Source organism: Coffea arabica, chromosome 7e, assembly GCF_036785885.1.
Source record: "Coffea arabica cultivar ET-39 chromosome 7e, Coffea Arabica ET-39 HiFi, whole genome shotgun sequence".
NCBI classification, from domain to species: domain Eukaryota; kingdom Viridiplantae; phylum Streptophyta; class Magnoliopsida; order Gentianales; family Rubiaceae; genus Coffea; species Coffea arabica.
The window spans coordinates 10571967-10590948 of NC_092323.1; the positions used below are offsets into that span (position 1 = coordinate 10571967).

At 36.5% G+C, this 18982-nt stretch overlaps 1 protein-coding gene, 1 long non-coding RNA gene and 1 other non-coding gene across 8 annotated transcripts; 1 reads left to right on the forward strand and 2 right to left on the reverse strand.

Moving 5' to 3' along the window:
* Positions 1-1510: 1510 nt before the first annotated feature.
* On the reverse strand, positions 1511-1583 carry TRNAK-UUU (transfer RNA lysine (anticodon UUU)). Its single transcript has one exon. It is a non-coding gene; the product is annotated as a tRNA-Lys (tRNA).
* Positions 1584-2185: 602 nt separating this feature from the next.
* On the reverse strand, positions 2186-6442 carry LOC113702165 (thioredoxin reductase NTRB). 3 transcript variants are annotated; one of them, XM_072059225.1, is made up of 4 exons: positions 5209-6442; positions 4215-4271; positions 3511-3560; positions 2186-2596 (listed from the first exon to the last, which is right to left on the reverse strand). In XM_072059225.1, exons 1-4 carry the CDS (start codon positions 6434-6436, stop codon positions 2489-2491), a joined length of 1443 nt encoding a protein of 480 aa, XP_071915326.1. In that variant the 5' UTR covers positions 6437-6442; the 3' UTR covers positions 2186-2488. The 3 variants fall into 3 exon arrangements, with proteins under 3 accessions (XP_071915326.1, XP_071915327.1, XP_027079000.1); XM_072059226.1 differs by lacking the exon at positions 3511-3560 and having other exon boundaries at positions 5209-6436; XM_027223199.2 differs by lacking the exons at positions 2186-2596; positions 3511-3560 and having other exon boundaries at positions 3884-4271; positions 5209-6421.
* Positions 6443-7435: 993 nt separating this feature from the next.
* LOC140010985 (uncharacterized) lies at positions 7436-12310 on the forward strand. Of its 4 annotated transcripts, none has more exons than XR_011818187.1 (5): positions 7436-7885; positions 8232-8459; positions 11006-11098; positions 11643-11799; positions 11950-12310. It is a non-coding gene; the product is annotated as an uncharacterized lncRNA (long non-coding RNA). The 4 variants fall into 4 exon arrangements; XR_011818186.1 differs by having other exon boundaries at positions 7436-7696; positions 7786-8459; XR_011818185.1 differs by having other exon boundaries at positions 7436-7696; positions 7795-8459.
* The last annotated feature ends 6672 nt before the right edge of the window (positions 12311-18982 follow it).

Genomic DNA, 18982 nt, shown 5'->3' on the forward strand with positions numbered 1-18982 from the left:
GTAAGATGAACATATAAAAGTTTTTTCAAAATCAGACTATTGTCCCGGAATTTGTCATGTTATTGGCAAGTTTTTAGCCAATTTTATTTCATCGCCTTATTTGATAAGGGGCCGGCAAATAAATATTACGAGGGGACTATATATTATGATGATGTACAATCTGTACATGGTCAATGGTCCTAAAATATATATCCCAAATGGAGGGCTTTTTTTTTTGGGAGGTTGATTAGTCAAGTGTGTACTAAAAGAACCGCTCAACAAATTAAATGGGTTCTTGTAGTGAATTTTTTTTAAAAAAAAATACGTAAATCCAAACCCATTCTCATGAGTTGCTTTTCAAAAGCATTTAGAAGGTCAATCAAAAATTATATTGCGTTAAATAGGTGGAAGTTTAGTCAAAGTAAGCCAATGCACTTCAATATTAGTAAATATGTAGCTTAAATACATTAAATTGCTACAATATATATATATATATATATATATATTTTTTACAAAAATTTTGAAAATAACAATCTAAACAGGCTCTAAAAGTGACGAGGCAATAAAATTGAGACGAAAATTTATTATTATTATTTTTTTGTGCTCATCAATTTTAATATTCAAACCCAGTACTAGTGATTGAGCCATACCCGCGGTCTTTCTGTCGCATCAGGCATGAATGGAGATAAATGCAGGCTAAATTAGTTGCTGACATAACTACAACAACCTTAGAAGTTAGAACGACGTGGAAAGTGCTGTCATGTTGGAATCGACTGAATTATTAAAAAATCTAATTTTGGAATCTAAACTATTTAAAGTTAGATTTCTGATCATTCTGTCAAATTTAATCATTAACTATATTCTTTTTTTTATCTTGTAAATTGTGCGAGCATGCAAATCTATCATGTTTAACGATTAAATCTAACGGAATGAAAATGAAACATAGTCGAAACCAACATTTTCAATGCTCACATAAATTGGTTTTTGTGCAAAACAAATTTTTGTAAATCTAATGCAGGCTACATTAGTCATGGATAATCTAAAATTGGTCAAATTATAGGATTTGAATTATGGTTAGGGTAATGCTCTTACTCATGATGCAAAGTGAGTAATCGAAGACCGGACCCACAGGTTTGTTGAATTGCGTTCTTACTGAAGCAATGAACGGCGCGGATTCGTTTGAATTGCTATTTTTAATGTTTTTGTAGAAAAATGTGTAGTAGCGATTTAATATTTGTGAGATAAAAAAATGATTGAAAAATATATTTACGAAAAATATAAGAATTTTTAGGGTATAATCAATCAAAAATTGAAAATTAAAAGGATAAAAGTTTATGGTCAAAGGGATTTTGGTCCTTTTTGGATGGTTGGGAAAGAAGGAAAATTCGGATTTTAAAATACCATAAATGAGCAAAGAAAAGACAAGATAGACAGGAATAGGAGACAGACAAATGCTATCTACTATACAGGCCCAGATTTTGTTTGCTATTTTGGCCCAAAACACAAAAGCTGGATTGTAGATAAATACAAACGCCGTCTGTGGGAATCGATCCCACGACCACGTGGTTAAAAGCCACGCGCTCTACCGGCTGAGCTAAGACGGCGTGGACGATGATAATAAAATACTTGAAGTAATAAAAGATAATACTAGAAGAATTATCCACCATTGCCATTTCTCATGATCTTAGGCCCCATCATATAACCAGAGGCGCAAGAAGTACAAATCAGCGGGACAGATTTGACATGATGATATATTACAGTAGTACTTCAAATTCTTAATAAAGGGTTTTGCCACTTCTCCTATTAAATTCGTAACAAATTTTCTCAATATGTAAAGATTAAATGAAGAGAGAGATTAAAAAAAAAATATGGATACCTTTTAAATGTATGAGATTGCATTGAAAAGAGAAGAAAAATAAAGGTAAAGTTAAATCTTTGCTGGTTGGTTTAGATTTAAATGTGAGAGGCAAAATGAGCTTTTCTTTTTCCCTCTAATCTGTTGACAGGTCAAAGTGATAAAGCAAGAATAAAATTAAATGAATACTTTATTGAAGAATAGTGAGATTTATAAATTCGTGTATGTAAATTACTATATTTTGGTAGGATATGAAGAAACCATTGCCCCCATTGTATCTCCATCTCCAATTAGTGATTATAACCGCTGAAAAATCGTGTTTTGTATTACGATTTCATGTTCATATTCGACTCAACAAATCAACATCATGATCTTTTCGCGTTTATTCAACTAGCCATCACCACGATCTCTTTCCTCTCAGACTTGCGTTTAAACGTTGGCAAGCTGCAGCTTCTTCGTTCTTTCACAGCCTAAGCAGTAATTTAACCTGAAAGCACGCCTGGATGAACTAATACACTCCCTCTCTTTAAGTACAATTTTTTCAATGTACGATGAGCAATGCTTGCTCGGTACAATATGATACAGAATAGTTTCTGAAATCGGCATGTTGCATGTAAAGAAGCCTAAGAAACTGATGAGACGACGAGCTAAGCCTTAGATCTGTAACCCGTCTGGTAGGCATGCGTATGCTTTGGCTCCAAGGCTGAAATCATATGTTCGAGGATAACAATCTTGAGCTGATAATTGTTGCAGCCACAATATCTGCATCCAAAACATAAATTATTGAACATCCATTCCCCAATGAGCTATCACAAGCCTGATACAAGTTCCTGATTTTAGATAAGTAGCATCACCAAGTCCTCAATTCCCTGTTGATATTTGGTTTTGTATCTTTCTATTGGCTTCGCTCCTGGTTTACCAGGAGCCGGGCACAATTCTAAACTTCTCTTTAACCTTTTGTTTAAACATTAGCATATACGTTTTCTCATGTAATCAACATATGGTAGTTGGGACGCTTCCCACTTCTGCCAAGAAAAGTATATGAAGTCTAATTGGATTTCCATCCTTCTAGGGAAAAACATGCATGCCTTCTGTTAACTTTACGTGTCTCTACCCCTCCCTCGTTGGCTAACTGAGTGCATTCTCCTCCGTCGCTTAAGCAGCAGAAGAAACAGAAGAACTGCAACATCCACTCACCAGTCTACCGGATTATTGCTGTTCTAAATGACTGAAACTGAACGATTATTTAAGTGTGGTAACCAGACCAAGCCCACATTCATTTAATAATATAGGCTCAAAAGATCATCCCGCTGGAACACACCGAGTTTTATTCAGGACCATTAGCACCCCACTCAGCTTCTTATATTAATTCTGCACTCAAATATAAGCTATTCTAATGAGTTCTAAAATCTCTCCTTGATTCCTCTAAACCAATACTATGTTTTTATACGGGAAAAAGTTATAAAAGATGCTCCTAGAGATTCCAAAATGATGCTTCTTCAAATTCCCAAGACAACTTTTACTGGATTCTGCCAGATTTTTTCAGAAAAATTAGTCAACAAAGCAGTGTGAAAAGGGTGCAAGTTGCACTTGCAGTAATAATTCAAGGATCGGCAAGGGAGACTGTCCTAATGATCAGTAGATCGAAAGGAGAAAAAAGCTTTGAAAGGCATTACTCTGGTTTTGATTGCAAGAACTGACATAGCAACATAGAACTTCAGCATCACTGCCAAAAAACAAACTTCAGATACAGTTGATCGTGTAATTATCTGGAAGCATTGATAACAACCAATGACCGATACCAGACTCACCTGCCCTATTACTACACAGTATTGCGATTCATTCATGTTACAAACAAATACAAGAACCATATCATGCTGATGGCAATTTCTTACAGCACAACGAAGTGCTGCTTAACCTGTCAGAAGGCCAATCCTTTCATCCATGACGGCATAATTGAAAAGTCAACGTAACAAAATGATGGCATACAAATGATGCAGATCACTTGCACCACCTCAGAAACTAAGTCCAATTCAAAAGTGTCCCAGATGAAGCAATATCATTATAATATTAAAATCTTAAACCATTTAATTGCAATAAAATGAGTATTAGTACATAAGATGCCAGAGATTCATATCTAAAGCCACAGCATAGCTTTTCAGCAACATAGAGCTATTTCCATTAAGTAACAGCATTCACATGTCTCATGAACTAATTAGCTAAAGATAACCCCCACCACAATAAGTTCAAAGAATGGAATGTCATTAAGAAGACTAGGAGGAAAGAGTGCTTCAAGCTCATTAAAAGAGCAGTAATGTTTTGCAACATAAGTTTGACATCAGTTCCATTGCAGAAGCTTTGTATAATCAATCACTCTTACCCTCCTGGGAGCCAATTTCCTGCAAGTAATGTTCTGCATCCAAGGCAGCCATGCATCCTACACATTCACAATAACAAAAATTTGTAATGCTAACCAAACTGGATTCCAAACACAGTCCATGATCACTATATGACATAGAGATGTTTGAAAAAGGGAAAAATCAAGTGTTAAAGAGAACACAAGGAAAAGCAACAGCCAAGGTAAATGAACATAAAAGTAACTTCCCTCTGAATGTTTGCATGGAAGGATTTAAAAATTGAAAGAAATTGGATCGTTCCTAGTATATTATCTACCATACTTTCTGCCATAATATCCTGCAACTATGTAGGCTGTAAAATGCAGGAAAAGTAAGCCAACTTTCTTATACATGCAACCAAAGAAACACAATAGAATCAACCATTCCCTCATTTTATCCAATACTAATCAACGAAGTAAAACAGGTTTCATATCCAATTGCTGCCAAGGGGTGGGGCACACTATACTTACATGTCCAAAATAATTGGTTAACAAGAACTTAGAATTAACATATACCGTACATATGTTTGTACCAAAAGCTTAAAGATTTGCTCAGGTTGCAAGGGTGATATATCTATAATTATTTCCTTCTGTTTAACACGAGAAGCACACTATTGTATCCACTATAACCAAGAGTAAAAACTGCTTGATTCAGTTCGAGAAGCCATGCATATCCTTGAAAGCAAGAGCAAAACTTGACAAAGTATTAAACACAACTTCGAACCAAAGTAACTCAAACATCTTAAACTAGCATAAAACTATAACCAAATAATCCATCTCCTCAGAGCTACATTAATTCCAAAAGCCCCCCTTCTGCTTGCATAATATATATTGTTCATCCAGATAAATTATAGCTAATGACAAATTTAAAACCCCACGAATCAAATAACACATAGAGCTATAAAGAAATCATATATCAGCAGCAATTCTCAGCTAAGATTACAAGCACATATTACAAATTCAAGCGTTTTAAACTAACCAGTGCCAGCAGCTGTAATAGCCTGCCTATACTTCTTATCCTGAACATCACCAGCAGCGAAAACTCCCTTAACGCTAGTATGGGTAGTCCCAGGCTTAGTCACCACATATCCCTCAGAATCCAGCTCCAACTGCCCACCTAAAAACTTAGTAGCAGGCTCATGCCCAATTGCGAAAAACAACCCATTAGCCTGTACATCCGAAACCTCACCGGTCACCACATTCTTCACTTTCAAGCCCCCCAACACTTTCTCCCCATAAGCCTCCACCACCACAGAATTCCACAGCACCTCAATTTTGGGATTGCTCAAAGCCCTGCTCTGCATAATTTTTGAAGCCCGAAATTCATCCCTCCTATGTATTATATAAACTTTAGACCCATATTTCGTCAAAAACGTAGCTTCCTCCATGGCCGAGTCCCCTCCGCCAATCACGGCAAGGGGCTTGTTCCTGAATATCGGGGCGGCACCGTCGCAGACGGCACAGGCGGAGATGCCACGGTTCCAGAACTCTAAAGAGCCGGGGAACTGAAGGCGTTTAGCGACAGCTCCGGTGGAGACGATGACGGAATCAGCAATGACAGTCTTGGAGTCGGTGAAGATTGTAAAAGGGTTTTTCGAGAAATCGACTTTATTCACGGTTTCAGTGAAGATTTCGGTGCCAAATCGATGGGATTGGCTGCGGAACTTTTCGGTCAGCTCGATTCCGCCGATCCCATCAGGGAAACCCGGGAAGTTTTCAACTTCGGAGGTGGTGGTGAGCTGCCCACCTGGGGCGATATCGTTGGCCATCCATCCTTCAAACATAATGGGCTTGAGTTCCGCCCTGGCAGCGTAGATGGCCGCCGTGTGGGCAGCTGGGCCGCTCCCGATTATGCAGAGACGCGTCTTCAGGGTTTGGATATCATCCATTGAAGGGATCTTGGAACCGGTGGCGGAGGCAGTGGTGGCGGAGGCAGAGAGGGTGGCGACGCCGATTAGGTTGCGGGCTTTTCTAAGCGCGTTTAAAAATCTTGGAAAACAGTTGTGGGACATCTGTTTATGATTTTGTCTGTGAGAACATTTATATGGACAGGGTCGTAAAGATGCTGAGGCTTGGAATGGGTTGGGGCGGGCGAAATGGGCGGGCGAATCGCTTTTTTTACTGTGCGAATGGAATTTTAGGCGGCAAATTGGTGTGAAAAGTCTGAAAATTTTGGAGGGATCAAAGTGGGAGAATTTATTAACCATCGGCAATGAACAAAAGAAGAAGAAGACAGGTTTTGTTTTCTCTAGTGACTAGTCCATGGAAGTACGGACCATACCTTCACGATGATTGATGCATGCGAAACAAGTACAATTGCTTTCTTGCAGAGTATACAAATTTTTCTTCTGGTGCAAGAAAAGAAGAAGTAAAGAGAGGGAAATTTGTTTGGATTGTAGTTTTCTACAGAAATTTTTTTGTGTTTTTCGTAAACACATTTTTCAATCATTTCTTTACTCTGTAAATATGTTTTTTAATTACTTTTTTTTACGTTGCATACATCAAAATCATCCAATATAGTATTTTTTTTATTTGTTTTACAAAACTCCAAAAAAGTGATGATCCAAAACGAGTTTCAGACGATTTTTACGCTCTATGTACATTACTACTACTGCTGCTACTCATATTCTGCCGATATTGGATTTGTATGAGTTATTTATCTTTTTTTTTTTGAAAAAAATTATTTATCTTATTGATACACTAAAATTGACCTGACTTTCACTCTACATTGTTTTGGAATATGCCTAATGGAGAAGCTAACTAGTACTATAAATTTTAGTTGGGCCCAAAGAGGCAACCGGATTCCGGAGAGTTACTGCGATACAACGAATAAGAGAGACTTTTGTTTGCGCAACTTTATTTGCTTGCATCAACGGTAACACGTTTTTCAATAATTTCTTTTTTATCTCACATACGTACATCACATAAAAAAAGTAGTGCAATATTTTTTTAAAAAAATTATCTCAAATAATCTCCTATCTAAACACACGATGAACAGTATTTTTTCAACATAAGTAGATAAAGAGCGAAGTGCTGTGGTGACCTGGAGGTTTTCGTCGTCCTCTCACGTGCCGCACATGTGATTGAGAGTGTTGTTTTCTTCGCGCATTGCGCGCCTCTTCTCTTCTGCCGGTACCCCATGTGCCTTCTGCTGCTTCGCATTAAAAACTTGTTTCTAAACCTGCTGCTGCGCATTAAAAGCTTCTTTCTCTATCTGGCGCTATCACGTCGCTTTTCTTACCGCTGCCTTTTCTATCTACTTCTTTTGAACAATGCTGATCTCTTGCTTATTCGCCTGCTCTGCGCCCTGGTGCACGAGCTTGCTAAGATATCCGGTTCTCTTCATTCGTTGTTGTTTAGTTTTCGCTGTTCCCAGGTTCGGCGTCACCCACCATTGGTATGGTCGCCGCTCGTTGGCTAGCTTAACTGACCTAGAGCTGTGGCTTTGGGGTCTTTCTTCCTTTCCGGTTAGATGCATACTTTGCTGTAACCTTTCTGCTTGATCCTTCGCCTGAAACTGATGTTTTTTCCTATTTTCTTTGTTTCCCTTCTCGAGCCGCCAAAGGCCCGTCGAACCTCTATCCTTCGCGTTCTCAGGGTTTCGGTTGTCTAGATCAACCGCCATTGCAGTTCGTTTCTTCTTCTCCTCCTTCGTTGTGAGTCTTCTTCTTCTTCCTTTACGGTTAGTTGCGTCTTCTGTGCGACTTTTCCCTGTGGGTTTTTTGGAGTTCTCCGATTTTCGGGTCCTTCATGCTCTCTAGATCTACTATCTTTTGCTCTCCGGAAGGTTGCAACCCTGCTCTTTTCGGTTATGTGGTTCTTTGTTTACTCTAGATCTATTATTTCACTCTTCGAAATGCTGCAAGCTTGCTCTTTCACTGATTTGGTTCTGTATTTTTTTCACCTTGTTTTTCCTTACTTGCTTTGGGACTCCTTCTTACAGGTTGTGTTCCGTTTTGTGTATTTAGATGACTTGTTTTCTGTTCTATTTTTCGGTTCTAGCTACGTGTTCATTTGTGGGTATTTTGAATCGTCCTCTTGCCGTGTGTCTTGGTGGCTTCGACAAATGAACTACAATTGTCTGCTATATAGCTTATGCTCGCCGCTGATGTGAACCATCTTTTTACTCTTGTAATTTCTTGAAACTGTTTCCTTGCGGGCCAAGGAGGCGTCATCTTTGACCTTTTCACCTCCACGAACGCAGCCCTTCTGCCTTTTCTCTCGCCTAAGGTGATCTTGCCCTTCTTAGCTTCATTTTTTTTTTTTGGTATTCTTTCTCTCCGCTTTGCTCTGTTTTTTTTCCCTCCTGTTCATGCGTATTTGTATGTTTTGTCATATGATGCTTTTGGTCTGTGCACTGTTGCATTTTTTCCCCCTTCTGCTCCCCCACCCTTTGCTTTATAGCTTGCGCTCCAAAAAAATAAAAGGAACTGCCCCTTGCCCAAAAAAATAAGCTCTTCTGTTCTTTGTTCTTATTCTCTGTTCTTGGTATGTTGCCGTTGCCTATCTCTGTATGATTTGGCTTTCTTTTCATTCAGATAAGTTTTGCTTCTTTCGCTGTTGCTTGATAAAGTTTCTGTCTTTTTGGGTTATGGTTTACTTGATGAATTGGAAGAAAATCTGTTTTCCTTTTGGAGAGAAGTCGGAGGGGAAGCATTCTAATTTCTAAGGGTTACTTTGGTGGGGATTGATTACCTTTACTTGTTTTTGGTTTATGTAGTTCTTTTCTGCAGCTACAGTTTGTCATTTTTATTTTAATTTGGTCCTATGGAATGTACACTAATATTGTTTTTTGGGCTGAATTTGCTTTTTCAGCTGCTTTTGACTTATAATTTCGATTTCGTTCCTTAGTTATTCTTGAGTTAGTATAATTCTATTACTGATACGTGACGTTAATGAAACAGAATAAACAGAGTTGCTCCAGAGTTTTTCCTTTTTGTTTTTTTGGGTTGAGCTAATTCTTAACTTCAAAAAAAACGGTGTTAAAATGACTTCGGCTTTCTGATGAATTTTGTTTGAAACAAAAGTGGCTATGGTTAGCAATGTGATTAATTACAAGAGGTTAGGAGTTTGTGGGTTAAAAAAACTTGATTAATTACAAGAGGTTAGGAGTTTGTTGCATTTAATTTCTTTTCCTATCTCTAGATGTCTTTTTGGATATTTTTTTTATTCATGAATTGGAGGGGAATCTGCTTCCCTTTTTGACCCTTTTGCTACCATGCTCTGTGATATTGTTTGGGGTTTTTTTTGGCCTACCTATTGATACTCTGTATCTTTTTCTGGTTGGAGAAATTTTGCTGATTTTGGTTGTTGCTTGATAAAGCTTTTGTCTTTTTTGGATTTTGTTTAATTGATGCGTTGGAGGGAAGCGTGCTTTTCTTTAGCCCCTTTTGCTATCACGGTCTTTGATACTTTACTTGATTTTTTTTTCCTACCTTTGGATCTTTTTTTCCCCATTCAAATAGTCTTTATGTTTTTAGTTGCTGTTTGATAAAGTTTCTTTCTGTTTTTGTAATCTGGTTTAGTCCATGAAATGGATGAAAGTCTTCTTTTCTTTTGCCCTTTAGCTATCATGTCTCTTATACTTTATTCGCTTTTTTTTTTTTGTTAAAAGCTCGTTTGTTGCGATGTCGTCGACCATTGGATGATTAGGAACTATCTTTTTGAGATAGTTTGCTAATGTGCCTATAACATCATGACATCTTATGCTTCCAACACAAATATATGAACTCTACATTGGTAAAACTTTATGCATTGTTTTTTTCGTTCCTCCTCTTTTGTTTATTCCAAAGCATTTCCCTTTTCTTTTGGTCATGTTATGCATTCGGCCTCTGCTGCTCTTAAGCACGCTTGTACAATTGACTTCTCCATGTCAGGTGAAGTAATTCTCTTAAAAGCTTTTTATTTGGTGTCAATCAAAATGGACTGTTATTTTCATGAATTGATTGAAGCACTTGCAATGTACTTTAATTTCTTTTTACTAAGTTTGCATATGTTTAATTTCATTTTCTATTGAATCACATTAGATTAGATAGATAGGCAAATCTAATGTGTCGGTTGGCCTGTGGTGTTTGTTCCCTATGTTAAATTCTTTTTCTTTTTCTTTGAGTTCATTTTTTTATGTTCATTTGCTTTTTCTTTCTCACCTGATCTGAATGATTGTGGTTTTGTGTGTTTTAAGTTTTATGCCAATTTTGTGTTTCTAAAGTTCAGGAATTCTTGATTTATTGCTATATAAATGTGCCTTGTAGGCTAGCTGTATTGAGACTACGGTAGATGGTGTCCAATTTGCTTGCAGATTTTGGTATTTGGCGTTAGTTTCTTGTGACCATTTTTTTAATCTTTTTTCTTACTGATGTTTGAACCGTGCCTTGATTTTGTTTTTCCTTTTTTTTAATCCAGTGAGATAAGTCTATGATCGTCTTAGAGAGTGCTTTTCTAGAGACATATTTAAACTTCCTCACTATAAGTGTTCACTATGAGCAGGAGGATAACAGCACATGTGGGTGTTATTTACTTATAAGATTAATTACAAAACATGCTTTTTTTTTAATTACAAGTTGTTCCAGATTTTCAAACTAAAGTAGCAGCAGTACAATTTTGTCACTTAATTAGTTCATGCTCTAAAGTTTTGGTCTTTTACTAACCAATTTTAGGTTCAATCTAGATAGCCACTCAACCTAATTTTTTGGTTTGTTGAATGCAAGGCCAAGGTATTTGCTCATGTATGTCCAAAATGCAGGTTTCATTTTAGCTAATGAATTTTTAATTCACAGGTCTACAATGTTGCAGGATTACTGAAGTTTTGTTATGCCGATGGTTATCATATACATATTAGGAGATGAACACAAGGACTATAATATATAGAGGTACACACAGATCATTTTCTATGGTTGAGGTGATATATTGTTGGTTAAATGCCATTGGTTAGGTTTATTTAAATGCACATACTAGCAAAGAATGTTAGGTTCTTCTATGCCTCAACTCATGCCTTTATTTTGATATTAAGAAATTGTTAATGAATGTGAAGTTTAGTGAATCTGATTCAATGCCTGTAGTCTACCAATTTTATAACATTATTTTTGCGTGCATTGAAGGTGCTCTTAGGTGATATCGATATTTTCCAAGCGCCAAAGAGGGTCTAGCCATTTCTTTTCCCATTTTTTTTTCTCTGAGTTGGACTTTCAACATATAAGACTTAGAGTCAAAGGGGGTTCTACTGTTCCAACTTTGGTTCATATCTGTGTAGTTATGTTTGGTTGAGCATACACTATATTATTTAATTGAAGTGAAATTCTATTTAAGAATACTGATTATGTATCTGTGTGGTTATGCTTGGTTGAGTATACACACTATAATTCTCCCTATTAACTTAAAAGTTAATCTTAACTTAATATTCTTCAATTTTATTAGTGGTAGGGATGAAATGGTAGGCATTAATGAAATGGCCGATATGGTTCTCAGTTTTGAAGCCATCCATCCACATTGCACTAGGTGTTCATGATTGTAACTCAAATTACACTCTCAACAAGGAAAAAACTTGGTTGGGGCTTCAACTATGATATTGAAGGTATTTATATTGAGCATTACATGGTCAGGCTTCATAGATTCCAAGCTAACTTTTACTTTCTTAAAACCTTGATTTCATTTGTTGTGTTTTTGGTTCTTCACTGGTATAAATAGGATGATAACTAACTGTTCCCTATTGTAATTTTAATAGGATGGGCTTATACTTACATCTAAAAAGGAGAAAGCTCATTGTGTAGATTTATCATGGGACTTCTAAGGCATTCAAAACCTAGGCTCAAGTGCAATTTGGCTCAGTTTGTGTTGCTGATGGCGACTGAAGAGTGAACTCATAGTTGTTTTGAATTTCTATTGCATGTAATTGTTATAGCAAGTGTCAAAATAGAGAGATGTAACATAATAGTCTTCTTTTTAGCTACTAAGGCAAATTGTATATGCTGCCTATGTGAAAAGGGTGCAAGTTTTCTCATACTATATGTATCTAGCTTTCTTTGACAAGTTTGTGATGATTTGAGGCCGTATATAAGATTTTGAAATGCTTGTCATGTTGTTGATGTTCATTAGTAATTGGCTTGTGTCATCTAACGAAGTCAATTTCTTTTTTAGTTTTCAAATTATAATGCTTTATGGGCATTCATGATAAATTGTCACCACGTAACGCGCGGTCCATGCCTCCTAGTATCAAGAAATTATTTACTGAAGTAGCCTACAATCACAGTTTTTTTTTTATTTTAAAAAAGCCCTCAATTAAATGGATTGAACATGATCCATGGGTGAGATCGACTTTGAGTTCAGCCATTTGGGCCGTTTCGATTAGTTGTCTATTAAGAATTAAGCTTGGGTCTACTACAGGGCCTCAATGTCAATATGCAGCATTTCAAAGTCGCCCAAAGTAACGGTACCAGTTTCATGTTTCGTGTGCAAAGCCATGTGACTTAAATTCTTATTTTTAAGAATTGTAGAGGAAGATAAAGAGAGAAAAGTTGACGGTTAGAGTGTAAATTCTTATTTTTGTTATATAAAACTCGTCAATTCTCTAAAAAAAAGCAATGTAATTTATCAAACCGTAGTACTTTTAATGAATCATGCAAGCTTTGACAAAATAATAATAATAATAATAATAATAAATAATGAATGATGCGAGCTAGAAAAAGACAAAATCGATTACGACCTCACCAAAACAAATGGCAGAGTATGTATGCTGAGGAAATATTACTCGAACAGCTAAATGATTGTAATGTGGCCATGGCCTTGGATTAAAAGTAAAAACATCATAACATTTTCATATTAATCATGACTACTACAAGTTCTATTGTCGTAGTTACTTATTAGTATAATTTCGGGTGGGGAATTGGAAATGCACTTTTAGATATCTCTTATAATTCCATTTGTTTTTTGTTGTAAGAAACCAAATACTACTGTTAATTTAATCTTAAAAAAAATAAAGCAGCTCTTGGAATATAGTTTCAAAGTTTTAAAATTTTCAATTTCTCGCAATCAGTTCGTCTTGTGACCAATGTAAATTGTGGCAATCTCTATTGCTACTTTTGAATCTTGTCGATGGGATCATCATGGCTTGATGGTCAAGTATGAGCACTCAACTAAGTTCTGAGCTAAGAAAAAATATTTTATAAAAAAAGGTTATGGGTTTAATCTAACTAAATGTGAGTTTCTTCTCAAATTTTGTCTGAGTTAGTTTGTAGTAATATTATTGAATTGTAATTTTTGCCGTATCATATGCAGGCTAATTTGTGGCTTCCCCCTCCCCCTTTTCCTAAATTAGGTTAGAACAGATTGTACAAACTATTATCAGGCTAATTTGTGGCTTCCCCCTCCCCCTCTTTCTAAATCAGGTTAGAACAGATTATACAAACTGTTATCGTTATTGGCAATATATATATATGTATATATATGCGGGCTAATTTGAGCTGTGCTAATTTGTTTATTTTATGCCCACTAGGATTTTGGTAATTAAATGATATCTTATTCTTGATGTAAAGAGGACAACTACAACTGCCTGCTTCTTGTGTCTGAGTTCTTGTAGTCCAAAGTCCAAACCTACTCCAATTCTTAGTTAATGATAGAGGACAAAGTTGCTCCATAGTAGTTATCCAACCATCGGGGAGGGTGATGCACCAGTTGGCCAAAACTCAGGAGCAAATACTCGTAATCAAAATTCATTGCGATGTACAAGGAATCCAATCTTGATGCTTCTAAGAATAGCTCCTACCAAAACATCCCACCAAATGAGGGTCAAATCAGAGAGTAATTAAGGAGGGAAAAAAGTAAGTAAATCGAGAAAATTTTCACAAAATGATTAGACAGACACATTGGGTCCAGTCCAGCTGTTAATTAATTTTCTGTTTACCAAATCTCTTTTTTAAAGAGAAAAAAAACCAAAGTGTTTTAGTATTCATCATGAAGACATTAGAATAGGTGAACTTTCCCAAAGTTTGAAATGTTAAGCCGCTTTTGGTTTCTACTCCAACCAAAACGGAGTTTCTCTCACCGCCCTTTTCCTCCCTCTCTTTCTATCTCTTTTTGTAATTTTCGAGAGTCAAAACAATGGCATTGGGTTAGGTGGTCAGGAAAATCTTTTCAATCTTCATTCTCACCTACTTAGAAACTTCCCCATATCAAGATTGCCACCCCCCCCAAACACCAACAAAAAAAAAAAAAGAATAATGAAATTTAGTACTCCAATCCAACATCATCTGCATAAACATCAGAAAATAGGACAAAATTGATATCTGAGATTTTCTCTACCATATTAATATTAAATTTTATTTACATAAAACTCCATCAAGGGCATCTCCAGCTAGCCTTCCTTAGAGAAACATAAGGACAATTAAGCAGAACTTAACTTGTCCCGGAAAACAATTCATAAATATTACAAAGAAAACTAATTATACAACTATCAGCTCAAAATCAAGAACTCACAGCCCAGACACATATGCTATAGAATTTGGGGGGGCTATAGAATTTATGTATTATATGCCTTTTGATTTCTACTCTATACAAAACAAAGAGTTAAAAAAGAAAGCAGCCAACAATATGGGAAAAATCACTGGTCCAAAAGAAGTGGGGGAAAAACATGAAAACCACTATCTTGTGCTTTGCACCATCTTTGAGTTCGAAACTTTGTTGGGATCCTCGGATTCCCTCCTATCTTTGGCTGATCACTGGATTTTCGTCCATGGAAAGAGAATTCCTCTTGATAAAATCCAAGCAATCTGCAATGGCTTCAGAGTAGAACGAATTTGTACGTGCATAAGATCTTAGTCTGCTGCTATCACCCATGGTATAAGTGTAAGGGACCTCCTTCATCACTACCAAACTTTTTCTGCCGCTGCCGCTGTTTCTCTTGCAGCTGCTGTTTCTCGTTAGATTTTTTCTCATTGATCGAAGAGCATTTCCATACGAAAATCTCCACTTGTTGAAGAGCTTCAACAGGTACAAGAACTTTGTACGCAACCTTTGAACTGAAAACCTCCTGGGATTTATCCGAAAACCTCGGATTCCATGGCATGAAGAAGAAGCCGAAGATGATGATGATGTCGTTGATTTCTTGCTTCCAACTCTACTATACCTCATATGTCTCATGGTTTCGAGAAACGAAGAAGAGCCCTTAAATTTGCTTCCAAATTCTAAGGCAAAATGGTTTATGAATTTAAAAGAAGAAGAAGAAGAAGTTTTCCAAGAAGGGCGAGCTAGCTAGGCAATGATTTCAAGTTGTTGTGGTGGAAGGAAAGAAGATGGAAAATGATGGATAGGTTTTGAAGGCTGATCTTAAATGGTCTAACGCGGAGGGATTTGCAATGTGGAAAAGACTGGATTATTTTTGTATATATATATAAGCTTTGTTAATGTACTAATCGCTATTCAAGTCAATTGTTTATTTATTTAATGTATACAAGAGGGAGAGTGGGGGAGGAATAATCAGCGTAGGCATCGGGGGGACAAGGAAAAGAAGGATTGCGGAAAAAAAGTGTCCTTTTACAAATCAAGTGACCAGAGTTGTTGTAAGATTAGATGGGCGTAAAACAAAGCGAGAAAAATGGGGTTGTCATGTTTCGCCATGCAATACACAAGTGGTTTAATCAATTGAGGAGCAAACCTGATACGCTGTTAATCAATGTTTAACAAGTTTGACTTTCAATTGGCATTATCGTATAATTTGCTCTTGTTTTTGAAAAAGGTAACATAGTTAGGTAAATTTATGTTGGCTTTTAAACCTATAAGATTCTTTGGTAGAGTGGAGCCAGATACCAACAGTTTTAAATGAATGGAGAGGGAGGGAGGGAGGCAGAATGGGAGCCAGAGAGCACCATTACCAATTTCAGACTGTTTTTGAAGGGAAAATCGAACCCTACAATTTTCAAATTTGGTGGTTAGGGTAGCTGACTTTGCCATGAATTGATTTTCAGTTGCATATATACAATGCATATATTTAGGACATAAAATTTGTAACGACACAATTCTTGAGAATGCAGCAAACTCATTACGAAGGACACAACACAACTTGTCAAAAAACATAAAGAAATGTTTGTAGATAGATTGTCTTTGTCATATATCATATATGGTAGCAGATAAGCGGATAGTCGTAATACTAAATTGATTGATGATGCAGGTGTAGATTATAAAAGCAACGTCTCATAAGTTTATTACTAAAGCTTCATGAATAAGAAAAAGTTGTTGGTAGATGACGAGAAGAGGAAAGGTCGGCAATGGAGCTAAAAATTTGCCCCGTTGAGAAATGAAAAAGAATCAAAGGAAAAAGGAAAAAACGTTGCAGGGGGTTTCTGAGGTTTGTGGGAGGTCTTTGTCCCTTAGTAGTAGCAGCCTTACAGGCTTCTCTATTCTGTCTATCCCACATCGTTCTTGGGAGTTAAGGGTTGGGTAGTTAAGTCCCCAGGTTTGCCTCAAAAGTTGCCGGCTTTTGAAGTTATATTTGAAATTAGGTTTAATTAAACAATTTCTTACTTCTGTAAGAAAAGGAAAAAGAGAAATGAAAAAGAATCATATATATATATATGTCAGTACTATGCCAGTTAATTAACTTAAAAAGGCAATAATGGTATTGTGATTATCAAAATCCAATTCCTCTGCCTAACTTCTCTCTCTCTTTTGAATTTTATTTTCCAAAGAATGCATTAGTGCAATTCCCAAAGTATACCCGCGTGTTTCACTAGTCAACAGTAGGAAAAAAGGAAATGGGAACCGTGGAATGAGTCATTTTTGTTAACAAAAGTAATCACATAATGGGTTTAAAGTCAAAAGTTAGAGAAAGTAATTATATTATAGTTTCGCAGGAGTTATAAGCACTGTGCATTCTGCAACAATTGACGCCAAAGAAAACTTAGGAGGAGCAGAAAGCCAGGTGCATGGCCTAAGTTCTTGAACCATATATATATACACACACACACACACCTCTTTTTTTCTTTTTTTGGGTCTTCTTCTGAGGCAGGTGTTGAGTTAATTGACTGTTAGATTTCTTGAATCTGGCCTTTGCATGCTAGAAAGGAAATATATGATGCAATCAGTTGAATCTTCCTGTTCAGAAATATGTTGCTTCAACGCCTTGGAACATAATCTGTTCCTGTTTTCCAATGTTGATTTGTGGGCTTCCAAGTGTCTAAACCATTCATGGAGAATTGAGTGAGGTGGCATCGCAGAAATTTCCCAGTGTCACCCAACCATGGCGTTTGGACAAAAGAATTGGGATTTCGTTTAGTAGTCGGTCAATGGTCAGCAACCGAAACAAGACTGACTGACTAGACTAGCTAGCACAAAGTAAAAGCTAGCAAATAGATCGTCAATTTAGACGGAAATTTTTTTTTTTTTTTTTTTTTTTTTTGAGTGTAAGATCTTGAATTCTCAAAAAAAAATTTTTTTTTTTTTTCATTTGGTTACCTAGTAAAGAATAAATCAGTAATCTCTAGCATTAATCCTTCTGTATTCATGAATCTGCGTTTGTATAGGGATTGGAATATATTAAATAATGAAAAGTAGAGTATTTTATTTTAACAAAGAAAAGGTACAATGTCATTATACCAACAAATCAAATTCTTCGTTCTAGATGCTATCAACATCGAGTACTCGACTTTGGAAGCATGCATTAATATTTTTGTCGCAAACTTGTTTTTATGCGATAGCGTCACAATTCTAGCCCCAGACTTTTGAGGAAACTCAAACAGAGTATAAAGCTTTTGGAGTAGTTTCGTATTGAGATTGTGACCGATAATTGAAAAAGGTCTGAATCCGTTGCATGCTCGTCCAAAATTCTTTTTCTCGCAAGGAGCATACATTTAGACCAGATACATGCCTGCTGATACATTTGCCTTCATCTCATGTCTTGCCAGAAAAGGGAAAAAAAAAAACAAATTATGAAAAGACAACCTAGATGGGCCGCCAAGTGGCTACGTTGGCTTGTCTCTTGTCTTCTATAGGATCGGAACTGTTCTATGAAAACGCTGGGGCGGGTCTCTCCTTCCTGCTCTGAGATTGATATTCGGAAAAAGGCCGATGGACTACTTTGATTGGACTATTTCTGCACTGGGTTGCGGTTTTGATTGGAGTACAGCATTTGCATTTTGATATGGTATGAATTATTACGACTATCTTCTGGGGTTGTAATCGAACCAAACTTAAAACTTGACTCGGATTTGGATTGACCGACTTTGAGTCGAATTCGAGTAGCTTGATAAGCTGAGCAAGTCGAATTCGAGTATCCAGATGCTATATTCAAAGGTTCGTCGAGTCTTATCGAGGTTTTAAATTTTAATTCTTTAATATATTATTATTATTAAATTATCCTTATGTCCAAAAAAATGGTTGAATTTACGAAATGTTTCAAGTCATATGAAAATTTTTAAAGGATAATAAATATCTTTTTTGCTCAAAAATTATCAAGAAAATAAAATTTTCTGACTCAAACTCGATAAGGCTCGCATTAACTCGAGCCAATGCAAGTCAAGCTCAAGTACTATGAGCAATCATCGAGCTCGAACTCAGAGTTCCAATAATACTACTAGCTCGAGATTAAGCTCGAACATCCTTCTTGCATGTCGAATCGAGTTCGAGTATGGCGATACTTGAGTTCAACTCGACTCGATTACATCCCTACTATGTTCTTAGATATTCAAACCTAAGCCGCACCCTTTCCTACCCTCCTAATTATATATGTGCAAGCACAACTCTTTCAAGTGAAATAAGTTGAGACGAGC